The sequence below is a fragment of the Eutrigla gurnardus genome (genome assembly GCF_963514095.1).
Source record: "Eutrigla gurnardus genome assembly, chromosome: 14".
NCBI lineage: Eukaryota > Metazoa > Chordata > Actinopteri > Perciformes > Triglidae > Eutrigla > Eutrigla gurnardus.
The window spans coordinates 9,484,084-9,508,125 of NC_139937.1; the positions used below are offsets into that span (position 1 = coordinate 9,484,084).

The window sequence follows — 24,042 nt, forward strand, 5'->3', positions numbered from 1 at the left end:
TGTTTTTATGTGCATATGTGACTTTGTCCCCTGCATGTAAAACTGTTTTGTTAAGTTGTGGCCAAGTCGAGCCTTTTAAAAATATTTCAAGAAGTCTCATTAGTTCTCGATAGAAGACAGACAACAATGCCTTATTGCATCGTTGCCCTTGAACATCAGTGTGCCTATTGTTGTGAGTCACTTTCTGTGTTTACTATATGCCTGAGGTGCAGCATGGTATACTTGTTTTCAATCTTTGAGAAGCAGTTAAAATAGCAAATAGCCTCCAAATTGAGTGTTGAGGGATCTGTGGTGCAGATTTGTATTTTGGTATTTTGGTTGGTATTGGTGCAGTTTTTATCAAATGCATATAAATTATACATCAAATAAGTTGCACAGGATGGTGTTGCTGCTGCTATCATGTTGCCAAGAGCAGAATGATTGGCCATCAGCTGCTACACACACACACACACACACACACACACACTGTAAGAAGACAGAGCAGGGCAGAAGAGGAACAGTGCTGGTGTTTGGTTACTACAAAACTCACTCCCACCCAAACTCTCTCACCCTTTCATCAAGACTCCCCAATTTTCTCTACGACACCCCACCCAGTCAACACTGCAGTAAAAATACTTTTAGTTAAGGTAGTTAAGGTATAGTGGTCTAATATATACACTTTTTTTTCAAGAGTATATTCATTTTCATTGTCAGTCTCCTTCTCTTTTGATCGGGATACTTTTCTTTCGAATGTCCTCTCCTTGCTTATGAAGTAATCTCTTCCATAATCTGCATTCCATTGGTGGTGTCCCATAACCTACCGGGAAAAAAAACAGGGTATACAGGGCACCAATATTATGTAATCAGCACTGAAATCATGGAATCACAGTTGTGTTGCCATTTATCTCATGTTTTATGGTAACCAACAGCTGTTCTAAGGGGGATTTTTCCTCTGCATAGCAGTGTCAGTGCCTTCTTTTTCCCTCTCGCTCATTTTGTGTCTGTCTCCGTTTTGGAACAGGTATCCTTGGAAAATCCTTCGTGGTGACCACAGCGCTGTCTCATATTCACTGACATAAAGTAGTGATGGCGTTGACAGATAATATATAAATATATATATATATAGTCATCAGAAAAGGAGGTCATGTCCCTCCACGGCTTTGTTAGGACCGACTTTTCTTTGAAATAATTGTGGTTCATTGTGTGTACTAATGTGTAGTATTCTTATGCAGTCGTTCCTGTTTTGTTTTCACTGATATGTTCAAGAGAACGGGTAGCCTACTGTGAGCACAGCGCACCAGTGCCAGCTTCACAGATTATCCCCACCCAGGCAAAAATGTCTGCTCTCAGAGTTGTCAGGCATCTTGGATGAAAAAGATCCCCAAATGTTATGTTAGGATGGCTACCACTATACTCCGCCTACAGTCTACGTTATTAACTGTTGGGTTGTATTGGAGTAATTACGGTTCCCACGGTATCTTTTACAAAACAACACCATTTTTAATCACTTTATAGTGTAGAATTAAAGCTCAGTAAAGGAACATTTTAACTGGAAAGAAGCTTCGCCACTGACAGTATGGTAAAAGACAGAAATAAGCCAAATGTTTTCAGGATTTGTGTGCTTCTGACTTTGTACCGTTTATGTATTTGCAGCTGGTTTGCAGTTAATGTATTTGATTTGGCTTTCTGCAGCATGTTTCTTCATTTGCAGCACATTTCCATTGTTTTTTCGAATGCGTTTTATAATGGGCATCGTTTCTGAAGCTGGAGCACATATCTGCTCTTAAAGGTTTTGGGCCATTGTAGCATTTTTGTCCTTGTAGGAAACACATTTCACATGGAAGAAAAGAAAACTAGTGATGCCCATCATCAAACGTGGTAGTTAAATCCAAAATATAAGCAAGCTGTCAAGAAACTGCAATAAAACCCTCAGTTTGAACAGAGTTAACTTCCATTTTACACTCACTTTACACAAAAGAAACCATTAAGAAACAAACGTGGCTCTTTTTGTCACTAGTTTCTCCAGTATATATATATATATATATACACTGTATATATATATATATATATATATATATATATATATATACTGTATATACACAATATTGATTCATAACTATGTAATCAATTTACTCGTCGAGGGGGAGCATGACATTTTTTCGGCCTCCAAAGGGGTCATGACAGAAATAATTTGGCAACCACAGGGTTACAATAAATTCAGTAAAAGTTGATATTTCCCCGTAAAATATGTCATATTGAACCGTAACAACTCAATTTATGCGCACTGCAAACGTCAGTATATTGAAACAAGACTTGTTGAATGGTCTCAACTACATTGGTCAATGATTTACATCAGATATCAGATAACACAAATGGACATATTACTCCATACATTTAGGAACATGCACCTAACTCATGTGGACTATGTTTCTGTGCCACGTTTACAGTGGGAAATTGAATTATGTTTCGATTAGTTAATGGATATAGAGCAGCCCGAAAGGAAACATTCCAGGAGGAGAGAAGAAATACATCAAGGAGGACATCGGGGGAAACTCTTAATCACAGTGTGTGTGTGTTTATGCAGAGAGGCCAAACAATTCATGCTTTATCTGCTCGTTTACGGTGTGTGATCACACTGCCATTATCCGGGAGCCACAGACAGTGACTGTTTCGCTTCCATACATTTCAGTCGGTACTTAACTGCTTACTCATGTCTCAGGATAGTGTAGGGACAACAGATGCTTCATTTCCCATCCACCTCTACACACACACACACACACACACACACCCCACTTGTCTGCAAAGGGCACAGCCTCTCTCTGCCCCCTAACCCCCCTCGGTTTCTGTCTGTCCCACTGTCTGACTCTGCTTTTCCTCTGTCTCTCTCTCACACACACAGAGGCATACATGAAGCCTTTGAGGTCAGTTGTTGTCCCACCTCAAACCCATCTACACACACACACACACACATACTCTGCATGGAGCTGCTTTGTTGGAATTCAGGCTTTAGGCTGAGCTGTAAACATGACTCTAATGGCCTGGACACTTTGATGTGACATCAACATACGCAGACACACACACACACACACACACACACACACACACACACAGAGAGAGACACAGAGAGAGAGAGAGAGAGAGAGAGAGAGAGAGATAGCTGTCATTCAAACTCTGTTGTGCTCTGGTTACAGCACTTCCAATCTCTCACCAGGGATTTGTGGCTTTATAACAAACATACACACTCCGTCTCCTTGTCTGTCTGTCTGTCTGTCTGTCTGTCTGTCTGTCTCGCTGCATCTTTTAAAAGTCACCTATAAATAATCTAAGATGACGATGCTCCCCTCTGATATTTCTTTGCTCTCTCTTACCTTCTGTTTCTCCACTTTCAAAGTTAGACACACCAACCAGCCCTATCAGCATTTACCCACTAATGGATTTGTGTGTTTACACTGAGTTGAGGAAGCAGTAATAATGGTGGCTGTAAAGTAATCTCACAACTGTTAACACTCATCTCCTATCACCTTCATTATCTGCAGCTGGGGCTGCTTAGGTGTGACCGCATGTGTGTGTATGTATGTGTGCATGGAAACATGGGGAAAAGAAACGTACATGGCTCCTTTGCTGTTCATTAAGTAACATGTGCCGTATTGATTGATTGCTAATCTATGAATTTGTAATCATAACCACCGAAATGTTTTTAATTGAGAATATAAAATGAATGGCAATGGCTTCTATTGCATAATTTAAAAAATACTACATCCCTTATTAATAAAAAGTTGCCGAGGTGATGTTATTTAAACACCCAACTATGTTATTCATTATCAAATATTCTGGCAAAAGTTACAAATATTTAAACCAAGCAAGTTCTTGTGTTACAGCAGAAAATTTGCACGGTAATAATGTGAGGTAATCTGTCTTTTTCCTATTGGTTGCAGTCTAAACCTCCAGGCTTTATTTCCATGCTTTTACACTCTGATCACAGTTATTTGCAGCACTAGTGTGGTTTATACAGGCCACAGATTTCATATTAAGCGTTCATAACATGCATATAATATCGTTACAGTGTTGCTGTGGTGTCTGGGTTCCCGATGATCACATTCATTTGTACATCCTGCTACAATAGAGTTCAGTGTCACGGTTTAATCCACCAGAACTGATTTCAGTTGTACCTTTGTGAAATGCCTGGTGTCATCTAGAGCAACTAAACCGAAACATATTCACTGTCTAATGGATCTGTGTGTTTACACTGAGTTGAGGAAGCAGTAATAATGGTGGCTGTAAAGTAATCTCACAACCGTTAACACGCCTATCTCCTTCGTTATCTACAGCTGGGGCCGCTTAGGTGTGAGCGCATGTGTGTTTATGTGCGTGGGAAGAAGAAATTGACATGGCTACTTTGTTGTTTGCAGAACTCGGTTCCATGGTTTAATCAACCAGAATTGATTTCCGTTGTACGCTTGTGGAATGCCTGATATACTCTGGAACACTTGAGCTAAACGGAAACATATTTGCTCACTAATGGATTTCTGTGTTTGAGTTGAGGATGCAGTAATGATGGTGGCAGTGAAGTATCCTTGTACATGCCGCCTACCCAACCAACCAAAACACGCATGCTACTAGACAAGTTATCTGTGGTCATCAGTCCATCCCTGCAGGTCAGACTATTCTGAGGCAGTTATTTCATTTTGCTGTGTCTGCACACAGTGAGTTGGACTGAACGGGCATTACATCATGGAAAAAAAAAAAGAAAAAGGTTTCCGATGCCTGCTTACATTTAGAGCATGATTTCATTCTCTCTCACGGTGCGGACGTACACTGATATAAGCAGGGGGACACACACTGACATGTACACTCGAAAGCCCAAACACGCGCACAGTGGCACAGCCATTAACACAGTCAGGAGTTATTTAATGCCTGTGGTGAGCATCTAGACGGCCAGTCATTCAGACCACAGAGGCTATCCGACACTGTCCGCGGGACATCTGATCCCCCATGCTTCTGTCTAGAGGGTGCGATGCTTACTCATCCTCCAACATCCCCATTTACAAATAACAGCCAAGGCAAAGATCACAAGGTGGTCTATAATAACTGATATGGCATTAATCAGTATAATGGCCGTGCCAGTGGGGTCACTGAGGTGATAAATCAATGGCATAAGTAAATGCCCTCCTGTAATCATTTAAGCTCTAATATATCACCTTTATCATCTGGCACAGTAAAACCTTCATCATCAGTAGGTAAATGTTACATATTAAACCCATGATATCAGCCAACCGCTACAAGCTTGTATGCTACATCGTAGACATCCTGTAGTTTGAGTATTGAAATATTTATGGGGAACTACAAATTAAGAAGTCGGCGTATCGGATCCCCGCTTCACTTGAAGCCAACAATGCACGCGTAATGTGTCCAAATATGTCTCAGCTCTTTGAAAGACATGATGCGTCTCTAAAAATTGCTGTGACTTTAGTTGGCCCGTCTGCTTCCATTTATTTATGTATTCAATAACTCCATGAGGATTTAGCTCCTATTTCTGCGCCAAAGGGCCAACCACAAATCACGCCAGCGTGTTAAATGTGCTGCATTGTATGCATTCGGGTTAAACGTTTAAAATAATAGAAATGTTCATCTCTAGGTTCCCCTTCATCCTCCCCTCAGCTCATCCTTTGATGATGCTACAGCGTCTCTTCCTCATGACAAGCCATAACGTATATGAAACCAGATGGAATTTCTCCATCCGTATTTATTTAGATTCCACAGTGCATGTATAATGCCCTTTCGAGCGAAACTCTTCTCGTCCCCCTTACACAACATTCCAAGCAAGTGATGCACCAAATGATCCCAAATAAAGTTTAGACTGTGAATATACACAACGCTCTGCGCTGACAGCGATGTTGTTTGGGTTGTTTGGGGTAGATCTTAGGAGGCTGACTGAGGTACATCGGGGTGAAGATAGCGGGAGGTTGACAGAGTGTGTGATGAGGGATTGAGCTGAGCTGCACCTTCAGTTTGGGGTCACTTGGGATAAAGACGCAGCGGAGCGTTGAGGAAGAGAGAAGGAATCAGAGGCTCTGGGATTAGGCGACTCAGACATGTGGTCTGCCCGCTCGCGGTGTCGGAAAAAATGCCCTAAAAATAACATAAACAACACTGTCGTAAACTGAGCAGTCATCGGGGTCGTGTGCCTCAGATGAATCAATATGAAGGATGCTTAATATATCTTGAAAAGGCCAACATGCGTATTTGTGAGTGTGCGGTACGGATTGAGGTAATTATGAAGGAAATGTGTGGTGATGTTGGTTTTAGTAGTGATGAGGGCTGAGTTTAGGCGAGGAGGGGGTTTAAGACTGGGGTTTAGGTTACAGTTTAAAAGCCTGGTTCGTCGGCTGTTCTGACTTGCTCTGAAGCCAGTCAAGCGTGAACAAATGTCTAATACCCTCAAGAATCAGGCCTGCAGCACTCCAAGTACAGAGAAGACTGGCGTTTAGTCAAAGAGACTCTTGTTTTCATCTTTGTATTAGTTATCGCTTTATTGGTATTGTCTGCCAAGGAGTTAGGTTTCTCTGTGAAAGGGCGTTAAACTGAAATGACTTAAGACATATTTAAACTTTTGTGACACAAACGTCTTTTAAAGTCTCTTCTGTTTTATTCCTGAAGAAATGAGGAAGAGCAGTCGCTTAGATACGACACATGGAGTCTTCTGCAATCGCTCTCATTGTACAGTTATCGTGTAATTTGTGAACTCCCAGCGGGTTCCGTCCGAATGAGTGATTAAGGAGCTCTTAATGTTGACTCAGCGGGCTTGTGTTGTGTTGTCCCAGCTGGTCTGTCGGAGAGTGGGGGGGGTGCAGCCGGAGCTGTGGAGGAGGGGAGCAGACGCGGCAGGTCCAGTGTGTCCAGAGGACCAGCCAGACCGACGTAGACGCCCTGGCCGACTCTCACTGTGCCCAGCCCCCGCCGGCCAGGAGGCAAGCCTGCAGCACCCATGGCTGCCCTCCGGTTTGGACTGCGGGGCCGTGGTCACAGGTAAGCATGTGGGGAAACGATCGGGCCGCATATGTCATGTAAGAATTTCCGATGTGCTCACACTGATGTAAGTCGGTGAAGGCATACTGCTGCAGTTCATATCCACAGCAGGAAAAAACACTTCAGCGTGACACACTGGCCGTTCAGCCTTACACACTGTTGCGACGTGAACCTTCGACTTGATGGCTTCACCACATTTTATGACAGTGATCTCAGTGGCTTTAAACTACGAATGTTCCCACTGAGACTTCCCATGTTTTGTTCTCTGTCCCAGATTCCTATACATTGTGTGTGGCGACTTGTCTCAATCTTAAACTTTTTTAACTGCCATTTTTACCCCGAATATCCATAACTACCTGCCACAAATGGTGTCCCGTTTACTTCTCCTCTGGTTCTCTGTGGCACGGTGTAGTGCGTCACAACCCCATATTTGTTTTATGCAGTGAATTAGTCTCACTATTTTTGATTTATGCGTGGGATGAGAATTAATATTGGGGAATTGTTGGACTACCTTAAAGGAATTATTAAGGAAAAAAAGGGAGGAGATTGTGAATATATTGTAGGCATATTGAAATGCTTTCTCTGCATAATTGGCTTGTTAAGATCTTTGGCCTGGGGCAATAGTTTAAATTCTTTACACATTTAACAGCTACATTACGTCAAATCTTTAATTCATTTTGACCCCGGCTTCATCTAAAAGGATGACTGTACTAGAGAAAATGTTGTTGCTGTTGTTTTTGATCTACCAGTCATGAAGAGGGACGTACGGCTCAAAGTCGAGCTGAAATTAAAAATGCTTCTTTAAACGTTTTAGATCACATCCCTGGTCATATTATTTAAAAATGACAACAAGTTTTCTTCCTGGAGAAAGTACCAACCAATTTCAACCAATAATATCATGACATCCATCCATCAATCAATCTGCATATTCAGCATTTAAAGCATTTAAAGACACCATATTTGATCGATATTATGTTTCTGATTATTCGGCAGTGTTCTCGTAAGTGTGGCAGCGGCTTGAGGAAGAGGACGGTGCTGTGTACGAGCACCAACCTAGGCGCCCGGACGCACACACTGACGGACAGTTTGTGTGCGAGTCTGCCGAAACCCACCAGTCAAGAATCCTGTTTCCTCAAACGCTGCCAGAAACAACGCAAAGTCCAGTGGTTTGTCTCCACGTGGCAAGAGGTGATTCAAATTCAAAGACTGATGAAAAACATGTAGCTTAAATTAACACTGCATTAGTAATGCAGTATGTAAAATTATCATTTTTAACTCATTTCTTCCCTGTTCCTTTCCTTCTTCGATGCAGTGTTCAGTCACATGTGGTCGCGGCTATCAGGCACGCTTCATCAAGTGCGCAGAGAAGGTGTGTATTTTATGTGTAATATTGTTAACTAACTTTTTTGTACATCAAATATTTCAGTGCTTTAGACTTTTTTTGTAAAGAACCTGTTACACTGTGGCATCTCCTGGTTTACATGACTATATTGGGTTTCCATAATACAGGACGCTGCAGGAAAGTACAGAGAGCTTGCTGCCAAGAAGTGCCACCATGTCCCCAAGCCCACAGTGGATCTCCAGAGGACCTGCATCCTGGCAGAGTGCCCCGTCCGCACTACCCCACCAGTCCACCGATGGAGCATGCATCATCTCGCCAATCAGCCTCAACCCCTCCCTCAACCTCCGCCTCGAGCAGAATGGCACTCATCTCCTTGGTCTCAGGTACGGTTCATTTAGAGCAGGGTACCTTCACTGAACCATGTAAGGAGCACTGCATTATATTTTTTTGCATTGTTAATAGTTATAATAGTTACAAAAATGCAAAGGGGAAAAAAGACTAAACTGAGGACAAACCGGAAATCCAACAAGGAACAAACACAAACGCCAGGAATGAGCATGGACGCAGGACTGAGGCAATTGAATCTGTTCTACATGACATTCATAATGTCCACCATCACGACTTTGTTTGTCTGCAGTGCACAGTGACATGCGGAGGAGGAGTTCAGGCCAGGACAGTCCAATGTCTGGTCCAAGGGAAGCCCTCTCCTGGCTGCGCCCTCCATCTTAAACCCTCCATGTCCCAGGCCTGCAACACCAACTTCTGCCCACAGCCTGAGAAGAAAGGTAATGAAGATCTAACATATTAGTAGCCTACTACTTTCATGCATGTGTGCAAACTTATGAACTCAGAATAGAAAGAAAAGCTTTAATCAGTATTTTTCCCTCCCGTTTTTTTCCCACAGACGTTGCATGTCGGGATTACTTCAACTGGTGCTACCTGGTGCCCCAGCATGGAGTCTGCAACCACAAGTTCTATGGAAAGCAGTGCTGTCAATCGTGTTCAAACTCAAACCTATAATCACACGGAGGAACTCTGTCTGTGACACAGACAGACGGGTAGTTAGATAGACAACAGACTATTTTTGACGTCCATGCTTGAAAAGACTGTTTTTTTGCTTTAAGCTTGTGGCGAGCACTGAAAAACAAATGACACTTCAATGGAAGTACAAGAGAATTGCAGTGCCCTTTCTTCTCCCTGCGATGCCGGACATCTGGATACAAGGACTTGAGTCACTACACGGGGAAGTGATCAGGACAGTACACATAAAGGAGAGAAGTATGAGGAGGAACTAGCAAAAATGCGAAATCTTGATTAAAGCGAATATGACTGACGTATCCAAAAGAAACTGAAAACATGAAAAATCCCAGCTTTGTTTATATTCTGTAATATTGTATACTGTAATTGAACAAATCTATGCGGAGGACATCCAACATCTCCCTGGCAACCAAAGGCCAATGATGGCAGGCCAACAGAGAAGAAGGCGTGACAAGGTTTCAAGCACTGCCACGCGACAACATCTGCATTTCTTGATCAGTTCGAAAATCTGGCGTCTGATAATGAAAAGGGATGTTTCAAAGAAACAAGTAGGACAACATAATTGTACTGTAAGGGTTGATATAAAACAGACTGGGAATAATCAAAGTGCGCTTCCTCAATAGCTGGTCAATAGCAGGAAGCTTAGTGTTGTCATGTAAAATAAAAGGAAAATGAAAACGAAATCATACATATAGGAGGGTTATTCTGAGATGGGTCGGGGCTGCGTGAACTGACTTTCATACTCAGCGGTGCTACAAAGTTGTTTTCTGTCACCAAATCAATGTGAAATCCTCAAGTTTCATGAAAGAACAAATGAATTGTGTGACCCATGTACAGTATTGTTTGTTTTATTTATTGGCTTTACAATACAGCGTTGCTGGAAGACTGTATTAATAAGCAGTATAAATATGTCCTTTTAATACTCTACCTTAAGCCCATTACCTTCATATTTTGTATTATGTTTAATAGGATTTCATGCTGACTAACTGCACCTTTTTTTATTATAAACATTTATTTTTATTTTTGAAGAAAAAAAATGTGATGTCAAAAGCCCAATTCAGCTATGTTAACATTAACAACAGTTGCCGAGTGGAAATCTTTATTAATGATAAAAGGTACGAACATGCTGTCCTACAATATTACACAAGTCGGGTATTGCATGCATTAATATGACACAAATAATGCATTACATATTGGTTTTGGTTAAAAGCACAAATAGACAGATGATTTCAATGTGTTTTTTACAATGTAAATGAAATAACAATAAACAAATGTGTGTCATGTCAGCATCACAGTGTGGCATGAGTCCTGAATTTCATCCATTTGATTTCTTCCTGTTTCAGCTGCTCAGCTGTCAGTGTGAGTGAATTCAAACTTACCAGGGTGGTGGGGAAACAAGCTCAGGACGGGAACTTGATCCCTCCGATCAGTTCCTAGTTTAGGAATTGTTAAATTGTGTTTCTGCCCACCAGGTTAAGATGTACTCACTCCTTTGCTTCCCACAGATAAAAATTTCACTGGATAAAAAACACATGAGGAAAGATTACGTTACATTTTGTGCATGGAACATGGAGTTACCTAGACAGCTAACAAGCTGTGCTAACGGCCATGTTGGTGCATTGTGCAAGACGAGATGTAGTTGACTGATTATTTCTCTTGTTGACTACCCTACAGATTCTTTTTTTACAAAATAAGGTCCCATTGAGGACAGTAGAAAGGGAAGGACTGCACCTCTCCATACTCATTCACCTCTTAGCTCTATGTTTGGTCACCACCAACTATAAATGCCTTGCTCTTTAGCAGCTAATGTGTCCACCAGCTAAACCCTAACTGTGTTGTGTGCAGGACACATACAGACATTTGCTTAGAAATAATAACTTGGTGCAGATGTAAAAAAAAAAAAGTGAAATAATGAGCTGAAAAGGCTAATAAACTCGAGCGATCTGAGGGGAACTGCAGAGTTTGTCATTCTGTTTAAGTTTCTTTCTGGCAAATCTACATTTGTTTCTGGCATTGTGTGCGTGTGTGTGGTTGACGCAACACCACCACACCACAAATGAGCATTATACTGTTTGTCATGTCATAACATGATGATACAATAAGAAAAATACGACTTAAGAAATGACCCCGTAGCTTAAATCTAAGCTCCTGTCCTCAGTCTGAAATGGAGTGCAGCACATAAGGCTAAAAGTATTGCCAACGGACTATTTGCCATTTCATCACCTATGACATCTTGTGTCTGGGCTTCACTCTTTAGTCATTTCTCAACAAGTCAAGTAGACACAGATGCCCAAAACAAAATCACCATTGTCATAATCCTCCGGGGCACTCCCCTTCACAGAGAGAGAGAGAGAGTGTGAGGGAGGAGAGACGAAGAGTGTGAGAAGAGAGACATAGAGTTGAAAGTAGGGAGGAGGGAGGGCATGTATTTGGTGCTGTCATAGAAAAATGCTGTGAGAAAGACAAGGACTGAGCCAGAGGGAGAGGTGGGTATAAAGACAAAAAAAAGGGGTTTCTTCCATGTCAAGCACCTCTCTATACTTGATTTATAGTTGGTCAGCTGTGGGCACCGTGCTACACTGTCTGTGTGTTTTTGTGTGTGTAGACACAGTATTACTGAATTAATGTAGGCCATGGTGCCAGTGTGTGTGTGTGTGTGTGTGTGTGTGTGTGTGTGTGTGTGTGTGTGTGGTTTACAAACAGATGTCTGAAAGAAGTTCAGAGATGCAAAACAGTTTTATTAATTAATGCCAGTTTGCTGACAAAAGCCACACCACACACACGTACACACACACACACACACACACACACGTTCACGCTCACAAACACACAGGGTCAGATTACTCTACCCTACCCCCCACCCCACAAGTTTCTGGAATGCACTGTCATCAGCCACTTTGCATCCCTGTAAAGTTTAAACTCTATCTCATATAGAATAGAAGAGAGAAAAAAATGGCAGCAAGTGAAAATTGTGAACTACTTTGATACTTGACCTTATTAGTCATTATAAAATGATTTATAGTATGATTGCTGTTATAAAGCATTATTCATATTTGGAAGTGCTTTTAATTATACTTTTACAGTGCTATAATGGAAGTATGCTTAATGCAACATAAACATTACCAATGTACTAGTGCTTGAGAACTTTTTGGACGTCATATTGCAGTTTGCCTAAAGTTTGCATTGTCACCCGCTGTCTGTTAGGGTTTCCTCCCGCTGGTCAAAGATATGCAGTTCTGGGAAACTCTAAACTGTGGTAGGAGTGAATGCCAATGTGCATGTGTCTTTCTGTCAATCTCAGTTAGCCCTGTGGTAGCCTGCAGTTTTTCTATTACTCTTCAAACATTCATATCTTATTTCAGTAATTCATAATTTATTGCTTAAATGGCTTATACTTTGACTTTCATTTGACCGCAACTTTATTTCCACCTCTCTCTGTATAATTTGCTACAGCGGCTCAAAAAAAGAAGAAGAAGAAGAGGGGGGAAAATCCAACCACACAAGAAGAAAGGGATTAGCAGGATGAGGCATTTTGTTTATACAAAGATAATGATCAGACAAAGGCTTCCTGTAGATAACAAAGGTGATCGAGACAAATCTGGCAACATCCAAAGTGTTACCTAACCCATGTCAGGTAACAGAGGAGATTATCTGTCAGAGAGGGACAGGAAGAGAGAAAGCATGCCCAACACTCCCCTTTCCACTAAAGAAACTATGCTATCTCTGACTGCATCTGTTTTGGAGAGATCTGGCTCTTGCGCCTTGGGGCGACACTCAAAGGGTTCAGCTGAAGTTACAGGGTTATTATCTTTCCATCAGGATGCACCTACAACAATCCTAGCACCTTTGGTTGTTTCCTCTCAGCTATCAGAATCATGAGCCAGAGAGAGAGAGACGGAAAGGGGGGTGGGGGGAGGTGTAATAGATTGCGAAGAACCCTGTTATTATCTGTGCAACAGTACCCTCTGCTGCCTGTATAGGAGATTAACACACAATGCACATAAACTATACGTGACATAAATGAACTACATTAACCGTGCACACAACCCTGTGTCAATTAGAGGTGAACAAGAGGTAACTTTTTTCAGGTAGTATTCATATCCGATTATAATATGGTTTTAGTGAGGTTTCAAAAGGCAGTTCCCTGACCGGGAATCGAACCCGGGCCGCGGCGGTGAGAGCGCCGAATCCTAACCACTAGACCACCAGGGAAAGGCACGGCAACGAAAATGGTTACAGCATTAGATACATCTTCAAAAGTGTATGTAGGCTTCTTTGTGATTTGATATTGTAGCAGTGTAGGGAGACCTATTCTTTTATTGTGTCTGACTCACGGAAGTTAGGCCTTCTCTGACTTCTCTTTGCGGTGTCCGAAAACGTAACATATAACTGTAAACAATACAACGAGTAACATTCACGTTGTAGGCTACAGTATGAATAAGACGGTTACACTGCCCCTACTGGTCGGTACACTCAGTTGCGCATTTGCCAGAATAACCTGCCTGAAGTAAAATCCGAATGCCCCAAAACATAATATTTCAACGAAAAAATAAATGAATACATAACTGAACACCTGTATTGGTCACATTTATTTGGATAGGTACCACAGTGGGAAAATTGTATACCTAGCAAGACATATTTAATTTAATCTCACCGGCATTTCACGACGCTTTCCCTGTGGGGTCCTAGCTTGGGTCCTTGGTCAACGTGGGAGACGCGAAAATGTGAAGTTTATTTTGGAGCTAGTGGAATTCGTGCCGCCATGGTCGTCAATTCATAAAATATAATATAACGGCTGTGAGGTTTTCGGTGGAATCTGTCTTATCATGATGCCAGGGGACAGTCAGTCGAAAATGGCAGCAATCGCCGCGGACGCAACGGTTGGAAACTGTCATAACTGCTCTGTTTTGCACCAGGTCAGAACACGTTCCACAGAAAAGTCCGTTTTAAAAGTTGCGTTTTCTCTATATGTAGACCGAAACAATACATTATCCCACCGTTGTGACGTGATTCATATCTTTGTTATCTTATCAGCTCAAGTGAATGTTGTTGGTGACGTTAATTCCAGATTTCCCTGTTTTTGTTTTTGTTTCTCCCCGCCTCTTTTTCCAGAGCCTGACCGAATATGTGTCCTCCTTTCTGGCACTGAAACAGAAGATAACGGTTTCTGAGTGAGTAATGATTCCTATCGGGGTTTTTTTTATGAATAAACTACAGTTAACCTGGCTAACCGTTATTTAGATGGACACTTGGAAGACTCACTCTTTTGAAACATCGTAACGCCGGTCAATAATGTGCCACTGACATTTCTACGGAGCCCGAGGTATCAGCTGTAAACCAGCTAAATGGAATAATAATTATAATCTTTGCTGGATTTAAACGTTTCTAACCGTTATTAGATAACCGCCACGTTGAAACAGTTTATACATGTGATTGTTATTTATTTGTTAGTATAGCATAGTATGTCAATATCAAGACTGCTGTGTCACGTTGTAGCTTTGTGGTCAGTTTGTCTGTTGACCACCTTTTGGAGAGAAAAAAGAGAGACTCCCTTGTGCTAACTGATCTCAATGTTATACATTATATTATCTTAGTTATATTATCTAGTTTGTGAAGGATAGATGTACACAGGCGATGTGTCCTTTCACGTTACATGCAACTGGTTTTAACACCTTCCTGTCGTTAATGTGTTTTATGCAGAGACACAATCAGACTTCAGCAACAGCTGGAGGAGCTGCAGATCAGATTGGTTACTCTGGAGAAAAAGACGGTAGATTATGAATCTGTGCAGGCAGAACTGGAGGAAAAGAAGGTATGCTCTTCTCATTTGAATGACATTTAAGGGATGTTGGGGATTGTTTCTGCCGTCGTGCTGATAATCACACTATGTTTACCGGTATTTTGTTCATAGGGTGCTCTTAAGAGCTATGGACAGATGTCTGAAGAGATGGAGAAATTTAAGCAGCAGCACAGCAAGACAATGGCAGAGTGAGTGATGATTACGTCTAAGTATTACAATGCCGATAATTATATAATAATGATTATCTTTGTGGTAAAATGTTGTTATTAACTGATATTTCTCACACCATTAAGGAATAAGAAGCTTGAAGACCAGCTTAAGGATGTGAAAGGTACTTAGCATCCATTCACATGCTGTACCTTTTTTAAGACTTGCATATCTTCTAAATCCTATGTTTTAAAATATGTTCAAGGCTGTACTTTTTTTTAAATAAATTATCTGTTGACCTCTTAGAACTGATAGAAACACAGTCCCTTGAAAATGCTGAACTGAGGAGGGAAAAGGCTGCGGTAGAAAATGATTTGCTGAAAACGCAGGTAAGCAAAACAGTGCTCTCTTGAGTCCTTTGAATCTGCTGTAAACTCAAACTGACAACGAAAGAGATGACAATGAGTTTTAATTTACGCCTCTTCAGACATCTTTGAAGGAATCTCAAGCACAAGCAGATCGAGTTGAAAAGTTGATAGAGGAGAACGCCAAGACAACAAGCATGTAAGGACGTGCACTTACTTTACAGATGACAATTCTTAAATGTCTTTCTCTCTCCGCATGTTTATTTTTGTGTTATTTGTTATGAGACTTTGTTGAACTTTATGCTACATTAATAAACATTTGTGGTTGATTGTGAGGAAATAATTTGATATGAATTGTGTTAAAAAGGTTGTTTTCTCATCAACAGAAAAGAAAACCTTGAGAACAAAGTTAGACTGCTCGAAGGTTGGTATTGAGAATTGGAGTTCTTATAACTTAAGTGATTATATTATGTTCATAACATGTCTTGAAGCTGTGTTTTTATGCAAACACTCTTTGGTTGGTTGTTTTAGCTTTACATGATTTTATTCTGTATTTCAGACTCGGTTTCCAAACAGAACCATCAAATATCCCAACTGACCAAAGATAAGATCCTGCTGGGGAGAAATATTGATGACCTCCAGGTGCAGTAATTACTGTTTTTAAATGGGAAATTGATGGAAGTATTTTTCAATAATAATCAAGTGACCATATTTTGTATATCATTTAAATTAATTGGCAGGTAAGACTGATGAAACTGGAAAGAGAAAGGAATAAAGGTAAATAAGTAACTGCTTCATTTACAAATACATTGTTACAATGGATGCATTGCTGTTTAGCAAACATTCTTCCAAATGACTTTGGAAATTATGTTACAAGGGCTCTAATATAATGATAATTAATTCAGTCTCTGAAACTTTTTCAGACTGAAAATTACTTTTAAATTAACATTCAAGCCATATCTGAATTTTCTCTTGACAGAATATAAGAACACGTCAACTCAAGCAAGTGTACCTGAGGAGCCTAAAATTGACAAAGGTATGCAATCAGCATTCATTTCAGGATCTTATCTTCTGCTTTAACCCTAAATGCAGATTGTTGTAATTCTCTCTTTTGCAGCATGTGAATGTTTATGTCTGTTTTCTCAGATAAGATCCAGACGCTGCTGCAGAATTTGTGGGCGTGTGTGGAACCTCAGCAGCAGAACACTGCAGAGGTGTTGCACTTACCTGGTGAGACATCTGTCACGCCGGCTTTTGGCAAGCTGTATATCTATCTGTGTTATTACTGACATAACAAGTGTATTCACTTCTGGTTTTTCCAATTTTCTTTAGATGTCTTAAATTGTTTTATGAATTTATTGCAATCCTCTCTTTTATTCTTGTAATTTCAGAGTCCAGGTCCAAGCAAGTTCTACCCTCCTCCCCAAAAAACAGACTGCACTCTCCTCTGAGTAACGCGCCCCAGTCTTCTTCTCACAAGATCAGTGAATCCCACACTTACCCCATGCAAACAAAAGCCACTTTCACACAGTTAAAAGTCTCTCCTCGTGGGAGGAAAGCCAACAAGCAGCAAGCATCTCCGCAGTCAACAAGTCCCATGAAGCGAATGGACACTCCCAAAAAGAGCAAGCGATCGTCCAAGAAACGCAAAATTGAGGTGTCATCGACTGACCGGGGCTGCGCCGACGTATCTGTTAGGGAGATAATAGCGTGGTTCAAACCAATGCTTCCCTGCATATCGCCACTGCCAGATTTGGTGAGAATTCAGGTATGTGTCATGCAAATGGTTCTTTAAATTATCGACTAATGTCTCATTGTCACGAGACTTTATTACATTTAGCCATTTTGTTGCAATAATTCGGCCATGTCTGTTATTTGTCACCTAAAAATTCCATAACAACATCAGTTGAGAAAGATGCAAAACTCAGAATTTCCTTGTATAACATGTTAGTGAATATTTCCTGTAATTCCAGTAGTAAAGTGTTAAATAAGTCATTCATCTTGTCTTGTGGTTGGCCTGGTTCTTCCTACAGTGCCACGCTAGTTTTATATTATTGCAAATTCAATCCATGTTCTTCTTTCTTTCTTTTAGGACACAGAGATGGAATCTATAGAGACAACTGGTGAGGAAGAGGAAAACCATCCCAAAATCCCAGAACCTGTTCTTCATCAACAAGAAGAGTCCTTACTCATCACAACATCAGCAACGAGCCACTGTCCAAAATCTCCTGCACTTCCAACAGTGGAGAAGGTGGACTCGCCAGCGGTCACAACACAGGAAGTGGAACATATTTCCAAAGTAAATGACTCCGAAGACTTGGGACAAAATGAGTTGAGGAGCATTTCTGAAACGGAGGACAAAAGCAGCACAGATACTGAAGAAATACATCTTCAAAAAGACACGCGGGTTCAGCAGGACCCAGTAGAAGAGCATTTAGTGTCGGCATCATCGTCTTCTTCCCCATCAGACGTTACAATTTTGGTTGAGGTGGTCTCATTAACTCCTGAAAGTCGAGAGCCATCCGGCAGTGTAAATTGCAGTAGCGGTGGCCCAAATAGCATCTCTGAAAATGAAAATGCTTTTGGAAAAGCAAAAGAAGCTCAGTCGGAGACTGTTACAGAAGTGGATGTTGACAAAAGCCCTAGTGATGTTACTGGAGCTGAAACAGTCACTCCTGATGGTGGAGAGGCATCCGGAATGAGTGATACAACTGCACTCTCTGAACATACAGGAGATGAACAGTTAGTTACAGTTACTTCCTCAGTTACTTCCTCGACATCCATTGACTCTGTGACACGAGCTGAGGTTACAAATCCAGAAAAAAGTCCAGAAATGGGAAAAAGTCATCAGGATTCTTGTGGTCTGGGAGAGAGCAGCCCAGATGAGAATAAAGGCTGCCTTGGCAAGGACACAGACGGACCAGACAATAAACCCTGTTTGTCAAGCGGCGGCGATGACAGCATTAGTGGCTCGACTACGAATGCTGAAGAGAGGCGTGAAAGTGATGCATCCGTAAAACCTGGAGAGGAAGATGGGAACGATGCGCAAGAAACCGCCGTAGTTGACGCAGCAGCTTCTACTTCAGAGTCAAATGGTGATGATAGGCCGCCGTCTCCTCCCAAGTCGCCACTGTTGGAGAGAGTAAATTATGAGTCCCGTGCTGGCCCGAAATCTGTTCAAGCAAATGCTGAAATTCCTTCACAAACGGATGTCGACATGGAGATGACGGATGTTGAAATTCAAGCTGTTCACTGTGAATCTTTTAAAGAAAATATGCATTCTGTGGGCAGGCGGTTGAGTCCTTCATGCCTGTTACCCAAATTAGAATTGCAGACTTTGGAAACGCCCCCAAACTCTGAAGAATGCAACAACGGTGTTCACGTTGATCATGTGTCAGTGAACAAAGAAACTCTACAGGCTGTGCCCAATTTAGGGGATGAAGGAGGTGTTGAAAAGGCTACCGTCAAAGAGCTGCTTCAGGACGACACAGGAGCAAATGACTATAAAGCGAACAAATATAAGTTGCGCTCTCTTACGTCTGCTACCTCATTGAAGATTGCTGCTGCCACCAATGGACAAAATAAGGATTTGGAGTCGTGTACAGAAGAAAAACAAAGCCTGCGTGTTATCAGAGAGGATGAATCCAGCCCAGGTTCAACTACACATCCGCCACCAGAATGCATCGGACAAGTTCTCTCTGAAATGGGCCCCCCACTTCCTTGTCTCCTAACCCCTCTGAGCACACCGACAAAGGCAGGCAAATCAATAAATCCAAGGCAGGCTATTGAGAAACTCTCATTTCCCTCTCCCATGGAAAGACTGGCTTCGCCTAGCACTCCTGTTCAGGCCCACTTGACACCCAACAGACAGCAGCTGAGATCCTCATCTCAAAACAGTCCACTCCCTCCAAACGGCGTGCCTTCATCGCCACTTCAGTTCGGCTCTGCCACTCCAAAACACGCCGTGCCGGTCCCAGGTCGGCTGCCCTTAACGGCGATGAATTCTTCCCCGTCGTCGTCCTCCAGTCCCTCTCAGGAAAACTCCATGAGGATCCTCGACACCATGTATCCGGAGCTCTCTGCCCACGCCCGAACTCTGAGCATTCTCAGAGGGAACGTCGGCCTTTGCTCGTCAGAGAGCGGAACGTTGCCTACGACAACCGACAGTCAGCTGTCTTGCTTCAAAACGGTTAACTCCACTTCAACGGCCTTCACCAAGACGGAGACGAGAGGAGTCAAAAGGCAGGCCGTCGGTTTGCCTCAACCTAAAAGCAGCAAATGTCTAAGGCTGGATAACTGCGCTCCTGCTGTCAGTCGCCAGCAGGTGCTTTCTTCAGCTTCAAACAGTGGCAATGAGACCACCTCACCCCGGACTCAGAGACTCCAACTGCTCAAAAATGAGACAACCGTTCCATCAGTTGATGGTGGAGAGATCGCAGAGCAAAATCTTACAGTTAACTATTTAAAGAAGATCGAGAACTCCTGTTTTGATTTATTGCCTGTGATTCAGAGCCACCTGTATGTCGGTAATATGCCCAAAAAGCCTGTCTTAAGAGACGAGGAGAAGGAGGTCATCTCTGAGATTTGCAAAGGCAGCTCGGTGAGTATACTGCTTTATTGGGCTTATTCAGCTGCTCTGCCTAATTCTGACCCTCTGATCACTTTGCATTAATTAACTGATGCATGTTTTCTCACTCTTGTCTTCAGCTTAATGCAGATGATATGATGCTGGCCATCCTGAAAAAGCTGAAAGTAGAGAAAAGAGACCTCAGCAGCAACGCCATGCATGCCCTGTGCAGAGTCTACACAGGGATCTGTAGACAGAAGAGAGACTGGGAGAAGGCTCACATCCTGGCCCACAGCCTCCTCACAGAAGGTTAGCCGTTTGTGTCATGCTGCGTTTCTTAAAGCCCTCACACACACACGTGACTGTCTGTATTGCACCTAGATGCTCGTGGGTTTTCTTTTCATCCAAAGTCATTGTTCTTGGCACCACTTAAGCTTAAATTTGATTATCCCTTTTTCCTTTCTTATTGTCCCTTCTGTACTGCAGATTTCCCTGACTCTGCTAAGATGATTTTGTTCATGGTGACAACGTGGCCCTCGGTTCTCTCGCACAGTAGTTGTCTGTGCCAGGCAATACATACCGTCACCAAACTGAAAGCAGAAGAAAACCTCCTCAGCTGCCTTTCAGCGTTCCTCGGTTGGGAGAAGGTGAGGTATTTGATTGGGCTCTACATTTGTCATGCTGCATAGATCATTTTACTCAAATCTAGCTTGTCTGACGTATATCCTCTAACTTTGAAAACATTTCCATTTAATTAATTTCCTTTTGATTTACGTGTCAGCTGATTATCTTTATCACATTATCTCTGCGTTCCCATTTCTAAACCTGTATCTCCCTTGATAACTGCAGAGTCCTCCCTGTGACATTGACAAGCTGATCTCCAGAACCCTCTCGACTATTCGGTCCGGGTCAAGCCCGTCTTTCATTAAACACAGCTGGTACGGGCATGACCTGGGGACTGAGGCTTGGCAGCATGTCTTAACACTGCAACTCCTTTGTACACACAAAAAGTGGAAGTGGACCTATGATCATTTATTGGGGTATGTACCTTTTTCTGACTTGCGGTGCTTTATAGTGTGATTGCATTTACAGTTGTCTTCCCAACAAAATCCAAATCATCTTTGTGAAGCTTGGTTAAAGAAATTTCCAATTTTTGTAAGCAACCATCATTTGTAATCCCGTGCTAATCTGTTCATTTTGCTTTGACAGCAAGGAGTTGTGGCCTTTAATGAACACTTGGGTGACGCAGCCCAGAGATCAACAAGCCCCCGTCTCTGATGTGACCGTCGCCACTGTACTCCGACTCATAGGTTGGTTGATTTACCCCGGTGCTAACCATAACCTGAAAAGATGTGTAATATAATGATCACCAAGAGACGGTTGAGAATTGTATTTATTCATTTTTTGTTTTAAATAGGATGCCTCGGTCAACTGGGAATCAAAGAGAGGTGTGTTTCCTCCGTGTCAACCGTCGCCAACGTCATCAACACGTTGGGTCGGCATGGACACACTGAAGGTATGAAATATGAGAAACCTTGGTGAATACAGAATGATTGAGTTTAACTATAACTAATACACGTCCTCTGTTGTGTGCTAAGAGTGCTGCCAATTTGCCCGTGACATGCCTTTCATTGATCGTGACTAGTGCAGTTCCCATTCAAAACGGCTGGAATGCTCGGCCTGTGTTGCTACTCGCAGGTTTCTCAAGAAGCGCTCATAGAAACAAGTTCCACTTTACCATGAGGCAAGTTAGGTGACCTGGGCCTGGGGACCTGAGTGAAATGGCCACTAACAGCTATAGATTTATTAGGATGTTTTGATGTTAAAGATATGAAAGTGTGTTATTATTCTAACTCATTGTACCCAAAAATAGCTTACAAAAATCAAAAAATATGCAGCACAACAGTGTAGCCTACTGCTATCTGTGTACTTCTCCTTCAGAGGAAAACATTGCAGTAGGGCTAGAACATGTACCTGACAGAGAAATGTTAGTGGTTTTGTTGCAGATTAAGGTTAGAGTCTCAAGATGTAGCAATTCAAATATAACGAGCTATTAAACTATTCAGCATCATATTGGAATTGCTGCTGTTTTATTGACTTCAGGGACGTGAAGGAGAGTTTGGTTATAATGTCAACTGCAGTCAATGAGTCTGCTTGCTGCGGACATGCCGGCCCCCGTTGCTACACACTCGTTCCCCGTTCACTCGTTTATTGAAAATCGCTCCCTCGGATCCCCAGCAAAACACCTGCCAAGTGTGAAGTAGATCAGATAAATGGTTCTTGAGAAAAGCAAAGAACATGCCCACATATAGACAGTCAGAGATTTCTTGCTTTATAATTAGATCTTTGAAATACAAATCTGATGTTTACCCCCCCTCCCCCTCCCCCCAGGTGTGCCATGGGAAGTCCAGTTAGCAGCCATCTTCTGCATCTACGACCTCTCCCCCTCCAATCCCAAACAAGCCCTGGATGCCCTGGCAGAATGGAGAGGAGAAACATCTCAGAGCGTCCCCCCTGCTGTTACTAGCTGCTTTAACCAGTTAGCTTGTGTCTGCAGACAGGTCACTAGCTGAGAGACGCTGCACAAATCAACACGAACATTTTAAGGACGGGGTGAAAGAACATCTCACAATGCACTTCCAAGTTCATTTTAATTTGCTGACTGGCAACCTGTGTTCGAGCTGTTTACTGTTCTGGCACGTTTAAATTAGGTGCTGTGCTCTCCCTCATACATGGAAGCTCATAGGAAATCCTGAATTAAAAGGTGCTGTCACAAACACTCAGACAAACATTTTATTTGTGTTATTTCATGTGCACTTCTACTTTAAAATGGATACATTACTTAAATGTATTTTGTAGCAATCTCTGTCTACATTTTTATCGTTAGAGACAAAGAAGAATGTTAGATAAATGTACTTTCAGAACTTTTTTTGCCGTACTCAGGTAATACTGTATATTGTAAAATATGTAGTCCCGCGTGTTCTGTTTTAACCGTGGCGCTGCTATATATATATGTTTCTTCATTCAAGTGTTTGTAAATATGAGCCATTGCTGTTTGTTTAAATGAAAAATAAGATTGCCACAGAAAATATTTTTGTACAGTTCAACGTTTCAGAGGTTATTTAACTTTTTCGAATTAAAATGTCTACATATTGAAAGAAATCTTGTCTATTGTGGTGCATTCTCTCCCTAACTGCCTCATTTCAATTTGAAGTTGCCCTATGGAAATATGCATTTCATATACTGACTTAAAATGTACCTTTTTAGTTGTGTGAAACTAATTATTTTTTAATTAATAATAAAAACGTAATTTCTTGGGTTGGGTGGTGGGGGCTGCTCTACCTTATGGCTTGCAGCATTACCATTGACATAAAATATGGTGATAAAGGCAGCTACTAATGATCCAGCCAAATCACTTCAACTACTACGTTTTATCTTGCCGGGTCTGACCTGTGAAAAGTGGTGAAACATAAAAGCTACAATTTCTTCAAAATAAAAGCGTTCACATTCAGCTCTATTGGCTAACTAAATGTGTGGCCATACAAAGATTTTTGCTCCGTTTTTTGTTGCTCAATATACCTACAAGGAAATAGATATAACATAACAAATATTAATCGGATTATTCAAGATTTGTATTAGACGGATATTTGTAATAAATTACAATATTCAATCTAAAATCGCATATTATTACTAATTATTGTTAGTGAGAGAATGTTTTTAAAGATGCCAGCACTATTATTAAAAAGATTTATGTTTATGGAGTTAAATCAACACATAT

The 24,042-nt window shown here is 41.7% G+C and overlaps 2 protein-coding genes across 2 annotated transcripts in view; both read left to right on the forward strand.

The window, feature by feature from the left end:
- Nucleotides 1-10,674, forward strand: part of adamts16 (ADAM metallopeptidase with thrombospondin type 1 motif, 16) — a gene marked incomplete at its 5' end in the record, with an annotated part of 47,412 nt that extends 36,738 nt beyond the window's left edge. Inside the window, 6 exons of the mRNA XM_084027423.1 lie at nucleotides 6,801-7,005; nucleotides 7,999-8,193; nucleotides 8,318-8,374; nucleotides 8,515-8,730; nucleotides 8,985-9,132; nucleotides 9,252-10,674. Coding sequence (XP_083883549.1) covers nucleotides 6,801-7,005; nucleotides 7,999-8,193; nucleotides 8,318-8,374; nucleotides 8,515-8,730; nucleotides 8,985-9,132; nucleotides 9,252-9,367 — 937 coding nt within the window. The 3' untranslated portion in view covers nucleotides 9,368-10,674. The remainder of the gene's footprint in view (nucleotides 1-6,800; nucleotides 7,006-7,998; nucleotides 8,194-8,317; nucleotides 8,375-8,514; nucleotides 8,731-8,984; nucleotides 9,133-9,251) is intronic.
- A 3,446-nt stretch (nucleotides 10,675-14,120) lies between these two features.
- On the forward strand, nucleotides 14,121-23,405 carry ice1 (KIAA0947-like (H. sapiens)). Its single transcript, XM_084027894.1, has 20 exons — nucleotides 14,121-14,301; nucleotides 14,498-14,556; nucleotides 15,086-15,197; nucleotides 15,297-15,373; nucleotides 15,479-15,516; nucleotides 15,639-15,721; nucleotides 15,820-15,896; nucleotides 16,084-16,121; nucleotides 16,257-16,339; nucleotides 16,438-16,474; nucleotides 16,677-16,733; nucleotides 16,844-16,927; nucleotides 17,089-17,465; nucleotides 17,790-20,297; nucleotides 20,405-20,573; nucleotides 20,751-20,911; nucleotides 21,114-21,304; nucleotides 21,474-21,574; nucleotides 21,682-21,780; nucleotides 22,656-23,405. The coding sequence occupies exons 1-20, from the start codon at nucleotides 14,212-14,214 to the stop codon at nucleotides 22,835-22,837; spliced, it is 4,623 nt and encodes a 1,540-aa protein (XP_083884020.1). The 5' UTR covers nucleotides 14,121-14,211; the 3' UTR covers nucleotides 22,838-23,405.
- The last annotated feature ends 637 nt before the right edge of the window (nucleotides 23,406-24,042 follow it).